The following is a 13,469-nucleotide window of genomic DNA, read 5'->3' as shown; positions in this document are numbered from 1 at the left end:
TGACTTTGAGACCAGGGAGCGTTAAGTGAAAAAAATGCTGACTCATTTCTTGTGTAGAAGTCTTTGAGACATGGGAAACACACTGACATTGTCCGCTCTGAGAGTTGTCTACATTTTAGTTTTAAATCTTTAACCCTTTCACTTTGTGTTTTCATGTTTATTGTAACATGTTGGTCACCTAAAAATATCTTATTCAGTGTTAGTTTGTTTTTAGCGCTACCCTCTCTTGTCACTTTCGGTTCCAAAAACCCAAGATGGCGACATGCAAAACCAATGGCTGACCTCACAGTGAATGCATATATTTCTATGCCTCCCGGTCTGTATCAGAGTGCTCTCTGAATGACCAATGGGATGTTCTTGCTGTTATGTAAAGTCAACTGTGTACATGCCTTCAGGTTTTGTTTAGTAAAAGAAACAAAGCACAAGCCATTTCAATTGTCCGTAAAGTTTTAATGAAAAAAAAAACAGCAATGTACCCATTCAACAACAGAAGAAATTAAGAGAAATTGTAAGATTTCGAGAGTCAAGCTCTTATGTACAGCATATTGCACTAGAAAAAGAACAAACATCCCCGTCCTCCTTCGTTCCCTCCATCGCTTCATTTCCTGCGCTGTTTGAAAACTGTGCAGTCGACACAGAGCAGTCCCAAAGATAACACAGACAATGCTTGAACAAAAACTGCTACATTTGGACTGGGTCTCACTTCATTAGGACACATGAATGTGAAATCCTTGAGACCACTCTGAACGTAAAGAAAGAAATGTGAAGACAATGCAAACTCCCCACGCGCACAGCGCAGGAGTCTGAATTAAGTTCCACTGTTCAGTTCGTGTATTAAAAGAGATATCGTGGTTTTCACTCCATTAAATTACATTCAAACCTTTAAGATACCGTTTTTTTTTCCAGGAATGTTGGACATGCATTTTTACTCCATTTACATATATCGAAAAAAGCCCTTGAACTGAGAGTGACACAGCAGACTTGGCAAAATCCCAAATTAAAAAAATGCCACAACGTTAAAAAATATAGCAATCATAGCAAAACAAAAGTTGAGTTGTTGTAGTTCGTTCTTCGTCTTCTTACAAAAAGATGTGGAAAAATCGTAGCCCAAAAATGTTTTATAAAGATAGCAACAATAGCTGTGTCAAATTCATGTCAAATGTATAAAAAAAACACCAAATCACAGCACTTGACAGTAAAGATGCACTCTTTCTTGGATATTTAAAAAAAAACTGATCGAAGAAATTTGATATTAAAGACACTGAAGGTTGAATGAATAACAAATGTTTCACTTGAGTCGGGGTTGCAACAGTGGTTGGTAACGACAGGCTCCGATCAGCACCAGACTGACTGGGTCGCTGTTCAACCCGCCTCACATACAGATAATACTGGGCACCAATGGTGGCTCATTCCTCCTTCAAACGTAAACCCGCAGCCCTCCTAGGTCGTAGATAATAAAGCATAAATACCCAGACGAGCTAGGCCGATCCAGCATAGTACAGATCTTAAAGAGATTCTAGAAGGGAAGTTCAGCACAGGAGTAGAAAGAGAGGCGCAAAATACAGTATACAGGTAAAAAAAAAACGTTGTATTTTTTACAGTGCACATTGATTGCAAACAGTCGTTTCTGATATTAAGAAGGTTTCGCTTGGTGAAACTCGCCGTTCGTGCTGAGAGATGTCAAAGGTTGAGCCTGTGCCTCGTGAAAAACAGATTTTTTTTGTGTTTTTTTTGTTTTTTTTGTATCAAGGCACAACGAACACGCCGTACTGCTCATGCCAACTCTACTGCGGCAGAGCACGCTGTTCTCTCACAGAGCCCGAGTGAAACAAGAGCTGTGACCAGTGACTTTGGGTAATGATGCCAAGTGTCGATGATGATGTGGCAGGACTCTTACTCACAAGGCACGTTTTGTACATTTGATTGTCTGTTGTTCACGTGATTTGTAAAGACTCACACCATTCCTGTGAGAGCGCACGAGGCACATGGCTTTAGTCCAACCTCCCCACACACAGGCACCAAACACACAACTGAATGCGCATCAACAATGAGAAGAAAGGGACTGTACACACTGAGATCGCATCTATACAGTAGCACTGAGCAAATATACAGAAAATAAATTAGAATAAATTACCAAAAAAAAGGAACAAAACTAAATGAATCTTGTTCTCAATAAAGACAGGGAGTAGTTAAACGCGACGTTTCGATGGCGAAGCTTTGGACCAGAGTTTGTCGATGTGAATTGGCTCAGCGTTCAGTGTTTGCAGGAAACAAACTTTTGGTTCAGCATTTGTCGTTACAGGAAAAGGAAAACCTCCATGTTGAGTGAATGCGCTTTGGAAAACATAACAAGTTGAACGGAACATCTTTTTGCTTCTGTAGCATCGTCTACAAACATGACGTCATCGTTCAAAGGCAGATAATTTGCACATAAAAAGCATCTGGTAATTACCATAGTTCTTAACTACTCCCTGAAGAAAACATAAAAGCGGAAAAAAACCATCAGTGTCTTCAAATGTTCATATTATGAATCTACAACAGACTGAAAAAAATCAAATTAGGATTTTTTTTTAACATCATATTTAAAGTCCTTTCAAGACTTTTTACTTTATAAACCTTATATTGAGAAACTGTGGCTGTGTCGTTGCAAAATGCTGACGTAGCAGTTGTCACAAAGGGGTTAATGAACTCTCTCCGATACCCAAAATGTGTCCGTGTGTTGGTAAAAATGTGTTTTTGAACTGTACAGGAGCTCTTCTTACTGAGATATCAGTGAAGCTGGATACACCACTGGCAGTTTGGTGAAAGAAAGCACTTGAATGAAAGGTTGACTCATACATGTATCATCAGCACATCGGGATTGAATCAGTGCTGGAGACATTTACACCTGGAGTGAAATAAAATAAAAATGCATCCCAGTGACTTTAACCCAAAGGTTTTCTGCAACAAAGATATTTAAGAAGTGTATTTCATTGAGAACACAGCCATATTTTGGGAAACGTCCTTCTGTGGATATCATTTTGATTGCAAATGCAACAGATCCCTAAGATTTTGACTTCCCTCCACTGGCTTGAATATTGCTCGCCCCTAAAGACGCGGATGAATGTCACCGCTCCCGCAGGCGGCCCACACAATACAGCAAAGGGCAAAATTGCGATTGTCAAACCAGCCAGAGAAAGAAATACTGAAAAGCTTTCGAATACGGTGACATTTATCCGAAGATTTTCAGCCGTGTGATTGTTTTCCAGTTCCCTGATCGTGATCCCACAAAGGAGATTTGTTTGTGCTTATTTGGTTTCAAAATGACTGCAGATTTTGGAAACAGTAAGCACGCACTCCTACATACACATAATCACAAATTCAAAGAGCAATCACGACCACGTCAGGCATTGAAGTCACTCGATTAGAATATCTTCAGTACACTTACATTCAAGTATACATGTGATTCTCCTTTAAAATCGACAGGATCTGAATCTACACAGTGGGTCTTTAGGCCACTTCTCACAGCGTTGTGAGCGGTGCTGAAGATGGAGAGGCTGATGGATGACACAGGTTTGATGTAAAGACCCTTACGTCTACAGTAGGAGCTGGTAAAACATCTAAACTGACCGACGGTGTGTAGCACCGCCACAACGTCATGAAATTAGCCAGTGTGGAACACTAAAGGATAAGTACAGGGCTTATTGTTTGTCTGAGAATAAATTAGAAATGTGCCTCGAGTCCTCAAGGTTTAAAGTCAGTAACTTTCAGCACAGAAATGTCCACGTCCACAGTTCGTAGCCAAAAAAGAGAAAAGTGGCCTAATCTTAAAATGAATCTCTGTATTTTATGATGTCCTTGATGCAAAAGTACTGTGGCAGGAGAGAATAAGGCATTCCCTGGACTGATGGAGGTCCTTCAAGATGTGAAATACCAAATAAAAAGAGCAGTTTACTGTACAAAATAGGTAATCTTACAAATATTTCGAAAATATCTCTTCAAAACGCAATGGCTTCTTCTTGGAGAGGCGAAAAAACAAAACTACAAAACAAAAAGCGAAAAAGAAAAATTGTAATCGGTCTCCGTCCAGCGGTGACCAGTGTTTTCTTCATCTCATCTTCGTGTTCAATTAGAAAACAAAATCCAAACCCGTGTTCCATCTTACAGTGCCATCTCTTAAAAGTCTGGTCCCTTGTCCCTGTTTGGGTGAAAACAAGGGCTGAGGCGGAGGGCCGGCAGGAAGCCCCTTCATCTCTGCTCCCCTCTCAGGCGGGGCAAGAGAGCCTCTCTCGGAAACAGAAAGCCAAACAGGGCCACCGTAAGGCGCATCCAGGCGGGCAGGTTTTGTCTCTGATGCCTCATGAACTGCAAGGATACAGAAAAGAAAAACACACGTTAGCTTGTTGGCATCGGGGGAGGGGCATGTTAAATCACAACTACTACGCCCATCAGTCTCGCAAGTCGTCACAACAGGCCTTTATGGTGAAGCCTCGTGAACTGTGGTAAACCCTGTGAGCTCCAACCATATGACCAAGTAGGTCGGATGTTTCCACAACATCGGCTTGTGTCTAGCAAACATGTCCGTCACATGCACATCCTGCAGCATCAGGATTTCTTCGGGCCTCTAGTTCCCCAGACGCGAGTTAATTGTAATAGTTGATTTAGTCGTTTGGATGAAAGGATTGAAAATGACCAGGCTTTAAAAAAACTGCAAAACAAGCCCCCGGGAGCTGCCGCTTATCATCATAATGTCCCCCGATCGTCCTCCCTCGGGTTTGAGACAGTCCCTCTGATTAAATGTCGCACTGTTGACTTCCAAACAAGAACCTCAAAGTGAAATGCTTTCAGAGAACGCGCTGCCTATTTCATCACAGCTCTCTTGTAATAGAGGAGTCAGACGAATAATTATCAAAACAAAGGCAAAGGAAAATGAAACTGCTCCCTCCTTTTTGAGCTGCCTTCTCCCAGCTCTGTCATTTTTTTTTCTATTCTTTTGGGGCTGTGCAGCCCGCATGGCCTACAGACAGATGAAGGGGTTCCTGCTGCAGCCTGCAATCTCTCCCCCTCCCCCCCATCTCTGATCCTGCACAGCTCCCAGTGGCTTTCTGAACAGCCGCGCTCCGTTATTGCAGCCTGTTGCATAAGCATCCCCGTTACGATCTCCATCGAGGTCTCTACAAGCCTAGCAATCAGAGCCCGCCACAGGCTATTTGATGCAAAACTGGCAGACTGAACTGAATTGAACCAGCACGGCTAAATGTAACCCTAATTGTCCTTAATTGCCTTAATTCTACACTGCTGAGCTTATTTAAACAGTACCCTGGTTTGTTCCACGCGAGGCTCCTCTTTCTGCTGTCATCCGCGTGGGTAGCAGCGAATATTGTACATTTTGTTTCCTTTTTTCAGCTAATGCCCTCCAAACCATAAAGAAAACTCAAAACATCCATGTCTACTTGATACTAGAATGGATTCACTTTTTTTTATAAACATGTCCCTGCCAGTATGAGCATTTTATTGGACAAAGAAAGTAGTCAAAACTAATGTTTAGGACGCAAAACCACAAGCGCAATCTACTTCACATTAGCACACAACGGCTACTTCTGCTTGGAGAGGCGAGTGAAGAAGTCTAACAATAGCTGCAGACACAATGGAGAAGAAGTGATTGGATATCATTTGTGATTATTCTCCCTTTGGAATATTCCTACAGCAGCAGCATCAGATCCTGCAGGATAAAAAACTAACTTGAGTGCAGACAGCAAAACAAAAAAGAACAAGTTTCTCTCTTATCTCTCTGTCACAGAGTTGCACACACAAACCAAAACACACACAAAGACGCACGCACCCAGGCAGTTAGCGGGACAACTGAGGTATTGTGGGTAGCCGTGAGTCAGAGTCTATTTTTAGACACCATATAAACAGCCGGCCAAGTCTACCCAGACACAGACACACTGCTCACTCCTGTTCGTGACAGTCACGTCGATCTCACCTGCTCTTCCTCAAAACCTCTCGCCGACTTTCTGGACTTTCTTTCCTTCACTCTCTATTTCCTTTTGTTTGTCTCTTTCTTTTTCTTCATCCGCCCCAGTTAAGTGCTTTCCAAAACTTATCGGCCACGCCTCGCTGTCGACACACAGACAGACCCCCGTTGGCAAAACGGTCACAGGAGCAGAAGAGAAGCGCGACACCACTCCCAGCATATTTGTACTTATTAACTACGTTCCCGTTCATGTGACTTGTGTGGACTCTACGTCAGGGCAGTGGCTGCTTCGCAAACACTTATACAAGTAACCCCCAGGACCTGTTATCAAACACACAATTGACACTCGCCAAAAGCAGAACAGAAACGCGTGAGCGGAGTGTGTCGTCATCTGTACGATTGTGACACAATTCCTGCAATGTTTCCACGCGGATTTTATTTCTCGATACACACAATTAATCACATATTAGGAACTAGACATGTGTGTGTGTGTGTGTGTGTGTGTGTGTGTGTGTGTGTGTGTGTGTGCTGAACTATTCCCTCAGGAGCTTTGCAAACAGTGAGCCTCCACGCTCAATTGCCTTCATCATCTCCAAAGTCCCAAATTGTTTCATGAGGTACGTTCAGTATAACGAAGGACACACGTGACTAACACATACTTGGTGTTATCTGTTCAATTACAAAGCGGCGACAAGGAAAATTGGTCCAAAGTGGGAGGGTGTCAATTAATGTGGTGCTTCTAAGAAAAACATCTGGAGCATACAAACAGATGAGGGAATGAATTTCACCCATTTGTTGTCGTTTTTTTTTTTTTCTTCTTCTGCCTTTGTAACTCATGAACCATAATGATATTCCTATCGGCCGTAATGATATGGTATCAACAAAGTTTATAACCCTCTGCTCCGACTGAAGTTTTCCTAGAATAGAAAACAAACATGACCTTGACTAAAGGGCCGAAAATAAGAATTTAGATCTTGACAGGGATGACATATGTTTGCATGACCGCCTCCTGTCACAACGTATTTCTGGCAGCCAGGATACTGACTGAATACATATGAGTTTTTATTGTTTTAGAATTCATTACTAAGTAACTATATCATCTTGTATCAGCGATTGAGGACTTTTCCTTTGGTGTTTCCAAGAAAGTGGTTGAATCACCAAGCACAAGTTATTTTTATTCGCAGTGGGTTGTGGCCAATTCAGCCGGCAAAATGTTCTGCCCCCTTCCATCCAAAAGTGAGCCACAAATTGGCGGAACGTAGTTTGGACTTGCGCCTCTAATCAAGTAAAAGCTGACGCGCATACATAGTTCACATAAGATTCAAACACAATCTTTTTAGATATAGATTAAGTCCTGGCCTGCTGCTGCTGACGTATATCGTGATCAAGCACAAGCAGACGTGTGTGTAATATCCATTTCTTCTTTGAGGTAATGTTAGTCCACTCGTGTTCATATTGTTTACACTTTGACACTAACAAAGTGCATACAGGCGCCGCAGCCTGCTGTTTGAGGTGGGGAGTCATTTAACGATCCACTTCGCTGCTTGGGAGTGAGGCTTACCAGTTCAACGTGATCCTGTTGGAACTTGTCTCCAATCTCTCGAAGTTTACGACCGATTTGAGCCTCGACGCTCACCCCTGCCTGCTCCTCGGGCCTCTCTGCCATCCTGTCATCTTCCTCCCCTGCGCCCTCTTCCTCCTCCTCTTCAATCTGCCTCTCTCCCCGGTCCTCCATGGGCTCAAACTGAGCGGGGAAATGTGAGCGTAATCCAGCGTTGCCTAAAAGGAAAACATCAAGCTTCTTAAAACTTGTGTCGCTGTTGGATCTCTAAAATACCAATATAAATTGTGAGTGTCAGAGCCGAGTTAAATGTAGGGCTAAGAGACATTACTGATAGCAGTTCAGTGAAACCAGTTGTGTTTTCATTTTTGGTTTTCAGATGACACAGTGTAAAACCTCAGAAAACACTCTGCAGACAGTCTTAAAAATAATCCCATAACTGCATCTTGATTACTATCACAAATTAACACAAATAATCTATTTTGTATTGCTTTTATGAAATAAACAGATCTTATCAGATATTCTCAGATGGACAAATAACAAGGTTGGCTCTCAAAGTACAACTGAAGAAGAGTCCACAAACAAGGAAGAGGGAGAGTGTTGTTAGGGGAGAAATTCAAACACCTTATTAAATCAACAACGACCTCAGTGAACTGCTGCCTCTCTCTTATGTCACTGAGTTTACTCAGAGCCTGGAGCATGCGCTTCTGCAGTCATGCAACGCATTTTTTTTTATGTTATCATGTGTGCAGAATGACCTTGCTATTCTGCCTCACAGTCGACCATAATACTTTTGAGAAGCTGAGCGCCCTGGACTTTATTTTGAAAAACAAATGGCCCTGGGCCAAGTGCACACCATCTATTAGTGGGTAGATTACAATATACGACAAGGTAATAACAGTCAGTGACGTCTATGTACTGATAACTTTGAACCCAGAGCAATATGTACGTCTTACACACTACACTGACACTGAGTCAACAAGCAACATTCTACTTCAACATTTGTTCAATTAAATTAGGGTGACGTCACACTGATTTGATTAGAGATACGAAAACCATATTGGATTAAAAGTGATGGTCATATTAGTGCTGGTATGTTCCTTTATGTATGTATGTATGACGTTAGTGTTGTCCGTTTTAATTTTTTTCAAGAAATGTTCATTTAAAATCCATCAAAGAAACTTGCTGGAATGCAGATCATTTATCAGATTTAAGTTAACAGTATATTTTCTGTTATTGGAAAAGATAAATTAGAATCTACACAGCAAACAAAACGTTTCTTAGAATGGAATGTTTCTTAAGTTCTCAGCATGCATATAAAAGGGCACGGGGATCTCCGGGTTACAAGGACAATTATTTTCCAAGCTTGTCTGTTTTGTAGTGATAATTCAAAACGGAATTCAATTTATCTAACATCCCCAGACAAAAGAAAACACCCGCCTCCCGCTCTCCGACAGTTTTTTTATCACTCGGGTCTTAGAGGAAGGTTCCCAATGAGTAATCTGCCAGATAAAAGGAACGACTAATAACGTACGGTTGCACTAGAACACGCTGTGTCTAAATCCGTGAGCCCATCATCACATCATCCCCCCACCCCTCCTTACCGTGAAAGGGTATGCGAGGCTGCCGGTGCAAGCTGCAGGGCAGCGTGTTGATACCCATGCTGTTGTTGTTGTTGTTGTGGCTCTGCGACGTGGGCACGGCAGCAGTGACAGCGGCGAGGGCCGGTCCGGCCGCGATCTGTGTGGCGCGTTCTTCGTATTTGACGTCCCTGAAGGGCGTTCCCCAGAGCTGCGAGATGGGCCGTGACATGTCCTCCTCCTCATCATCCATCCGACGCCTCAGCGGTAAACTCCCTGGAGAGGAGAAGGGAACCACGAGACGGAAACTTTAGAATGACATAACGGTTTGAAAGTGTTTTGGTGGTGTAAATGTAAAAATGTATTTGTGGGCCTGTGTTTGACTCATATGCGTTTATGATCTTCAGCTGGCAGGTAATTTGAGTGTGATTTGTTTCAGGCCAAACTAAATATGCCAGATATCATCCTGTTATCAGTTGAAACTTTGCCCTCTGGCACACAGCAAATTATCTCACCATGTCTACAATAAATGAAAACAAATCATTAGTCATCATAATGCCTGTTAAGAGGCTAATGTTGTGTGAGGTAATACTGAAAACAAACAAACAGAAATGGATCGTCTCAGAGGCACAGATGGATCCGCCAATGCAAACACACAAGATCACCTCTTGTAATATAGCGATGAGTCGCAACAGGAGCCAAACGTATGGAACCACCCTGTGAAGAGGGAGCGGGAGGGGGGGGGGCTAAGAACGCTACTCCAAATCTGCCACCCTCTTGCAACAGATTTATTCATTTTTTATCAAACTGTTCCTGCAAAATTGCCAACAACTGCTCAAAACTACCTTAATCTGGAACAGTGTGTCACAGAAGAGAGTCACAGTCAGGGGATTTGCTACCTCCTGCACAATTCCTGAGCTCAACATTAATACCTGCTCTTTGCCGCCTCCTCCCATCTCTAAACCACACAATAACCGGATAGGTGCCTGTCTACCATATAAACACACATACACAATCACACAGCAAGTGGATGGTGTGTGAGTGAAACCTCAGTGAAACCAAAGTCCTGGCTAGACTGTCATGTGCCACCGTTTCATGCGGGAGATAATGAGTTTCACTCCATCCTCTACTGTGGGTGCTTAACACAAACACTCACTCTTCCTCTTGGCCACATGCCACAATCTGAACGAGTGTTTCATATTTTTTTCGTCAAGGGTTCTTTCCTTTGGCGGTGTGAGTGGGGATATAAATGGGCTGGGTTGACTGTCAAATGCAAAAGTTGAAACTGGATATTCTGGAATTGTGTTGACTTAGTGACGCAGCCCCTTTCGTATTTCTCTTTGTGAGAGTGTCCTTGTGCCTGATGTCATATCATATGGAGTCAAATGAGGAAACAGATTTTTGAACTGTGGAAAAACACTGTCACATCCAATTATCCAGGCCTCATTATTGTAAGATGCAAGTCTCTGAATCCGCATGGTCCGCTTCTTTTGGTAAACAAATGAACATATGATTGACCCACACATCCTCTGGCCTGCATGATTCCCAGGGTGTGTAATGGCAAAATTGGTCCACTTTGTTGCTGCAAACCAATTAGTTGTGCATTGTGGAAATTCAAAACAGCCCCAAAATGCATTAACTTCTCCTTAAGGCAAATTAATTACTGCATTAAGTATTGCTATGCAAGCAGGAGGGATTTCTCTGCAAGTGTACCACAAGTTTCACTAACACCAATTAATGCACTTGTGTTGTTAGTCATTGGCAACTGTCGTGCAATTTCCACTGGCAGTCAAGAGAGGACTGGCACGATTACCATCGTGTCAGACACATAAAAAAACAAACATAGACAGGGAGACACAGAAAGACATCGCACACACACACACAGCTACACACACAGCTACACACACAGCTACACACAGTGCCTGGGGCAGCAGGGAGGCCTGGCAGTCACCACAGTGCTGGTCAGAGGCTCAAAGCTGCTGCAGAAAGTGGCTCCCTCTGCTGCACCATCTGTGCACCGGGCTCTCCTCCATGCACCTCTCAGGGTGGGGGTGAACTCAAGGTGAGCTCTGCTGCTATGTATCTGCCTTCGTGTATATCCCGTGGACTTCAGTGTCCTGGTGACAGGCTACAAATGAAGTCATGGACACTACTTTGCATTATCACTGGAAAAAGGGGCAAGAGCCCGTTAAATGACACAATCCAATCCAGAAAAAAAATGTGGGTTTAAGTCACACTGAGATGCAAAAGTGTTTGAAAAAGTTACTAACTGCGATTTTCATCCTATGTCTTTTTAAAACCGCTTTATTGAGTGAGCCCCGGTGCACCACCGGGAACGTGCTGCATCTTTACCCGCATCAAGGAGCTCGATGCACCGGCGCAGCTCACCGCGGAGACACGCGGAGTCCGATCCACTGTTGACACCACAAAATTCACGAGGCCGCGATATTGTTCAGAAAACCTGTCGAAACAGGATGTTGACACACAATTCTTAACCGCAGTCGGAATTGTGGAATAAAAGTTTTTTTTTTCTCGCTTCAAAAACATACCCAAAAAAATGGTAAAAGTTTAGCCTGGGTCTTGGCTAATTAATCACTCGTGACAGCTGCCACAAACTATAGGATTTTAGAAACGTGTCACAACAGTGTTACTCTCGCACGGCTCCCATTATCCTGCGTTGACACTTTATCTTCCACTCAGCCTGACAACTCTTACCCAAAACAAACGCCTCTCAAATACAACAGAGACGGAGAGAGATTATTATTCACCAACTACCGAATTCACCAAAGACCGGACACGCCGTTACACTGCGTGGTGTCCAGTCCCGCTTCTTAGCTAATAATCTGTAATACCGTGTTATGACACACAGATACACACCAACGGTTTGGGTCCCAAAGACCCGGGCAACGTCAGAGAGTCCACGCGCGCGAGGAGGTGACGGACAGAACCGGTCACTTCACCGTAAATTCACGTCGTCCGTTAAAACAAGAGGAGGAGGGGAGAAAGAACAAACGAAATGCTCCTAGTTAAAAAAAAAAGAAAGAAAAAAGAAGCTTCCTTCATTATGCCAACGCTCCGATATATCCGCTCACCCCGTCTCTGCCCGGGCATGCCCGAGCCGCACGCGCATTTGTTGACAAATCCCCGTAAAAAAACGAAGTGGAACTGGTGGAACGATTTCTCTCTCGACATCAGAACAAGCGACCGGTACACTCACCGCCAGCAAACGAGCTTTCCGTTGTGCCCGGTGGTATCTTGACAACCTGCCGTTACCTTGTTTTCCACGGACTGTGTTGATGCGACTTGTATCCCTCTTTGCATTACAGCCACTCGTACATGTTTGCTGACTCGAGCGGGGATTGTTTTTTTTGCCTTGTGTAAAAAAAGCGGTCCGCCCCGATAACTGGGAACCGCCCCTTGAAGTGGAGGGTGGGACCGAGTTCGCTACACTGTGTTATGCAAATGCAACACACCGAGGGGATTATATAGCTCACATTAGCACGCAAGCTATATTTTGTATGTAAAATGTACATTTGCAGTAGCCTAACTCCATATGAAATATGTGTATCAAATGGAAATTGGTCAACTCAAGTAAAGCCTGAGTACCTCAAATATATGTAGAAAATATTTACGTACGACCCCACCTTTTAATGGGTTGTCATTTTTCGCCAAATCAATTCACCATTCTCTATTCAGGTGTTTGTAACTGTTTATAACTGCAGTATTTCTAAATAAAAATATATAAAAAGCTGCTATGCATGACATGTTGAGCTCATGCTGTATTGTTTTTCTTTTTTTTTAAGAGGCGAAGAAGAAATCGTGTCTGGCCCTTTAAGAGAACGGTCCTCCTGGCGACCAGCAGTGGACCAATCAGATGGTTTGTTTTGGTCCCGCCTTCTGCTCCGTGTATCTTGACACGTGGAGGGGGAAAAACACAAACCCAGATAAGGCATGTGACTGCTTTTAGCGCTCTGCTCAGCTGATTGGGAGCTGCTGCCGGATGGAGTGATTGTACCTACCCAGTTACCGCTGTGGTCGGCGTGATGATGAGCTGTGTAGCCTAGTGTCATGGCAACAATGTCATCGTCACACATGCATGCCAGTGTCCCATTATATAGCATGATATTCCATGTTTTTTTGTCTAAACATGTGTTATGTAAACATTATTTGACAGACATAACATACAGAGCACAACCAATAAATGTAAATGAGTTAATTCACATACTGTGCTGTATTTAAGTGCCATTTTGATGTACTTCACTTGACTGTTAACACACACACACACACATTAATAAGCATAAATATATGAATATATATATATATATATATATATATATATATATATATATATATATATATATATATATATATA

The 13,469-nt window shown here is 42.9% G+C and overlaps 1 protein-coding gene across 6 annotated transcripts; it reads right to left on the bottom strand.

The window, feature by feature from the left end:
* Window positions 1-1,567: 1,567 nt before the first annotated feature.
* LOC137786038 (bcl-2-modifying factor-like) lies at window positions 1,568-12,583 on the bottom strand. Of its 6 annotated transcripts, none has more exons than XM_068577645.1 (4): window positions 12,315-12,583; window positions 9,122-9,373; window positions 7,518-7,735; window positions 1,568-4,344 (listed from the first exon to the last, which is right to left on the bottom strand). In XM_068577645.1, exons 2-4 carry the CDS (start codon window positions 9,348-9,350, stop codon window positions 4,228-4,230), a joined length of 564 nt encoding a protein of 187 aa, XP_068433746.1. In that variant the 5' UTR covers window positions 9,351-9,373; window positions 12,315-12,583; the 3' UTR covers window positions 1,568-4,227. The 6 variants fall into 6 exon arrangements, with proteins under 6 accessions (XP_068433746.1, XP_068433748.1, XP_068433745.1 ...); XM_068577647.1 differs by having other exon boundaries at window positions 12,371-12,583; XM_068577644.1 differs by lacking the exon at window positions 12,315-12,583 and adding an exon at window positions 12,190-12,210.
* Between the last annotated feature and the right edge of the window lie 886 nt (window positions 12,584-13,469).

The sequence above is a fragment of the Clinocottus analis genome, unplaced genomic scaffold, assembly GCF_023055335.1.
Source record: "Clinocottus analis isolate CAN_PGR_092001 unplaced genomic scaffold, fCliAna1.0.p SCAF_15, whole genome shotgun sequence".
Classification (NCBI taxonomy): Eukaryota; Metazoa; Chordata; class Actinopteri; order Perciformes; family Cottidae; genus Clinocottus; species Clinocottus analis.
The sequence above is the reverse complement of the archived record's forward strand: the minus strand, read 5'-3'. Positions and strand labels throughout refer to the sequence as shown.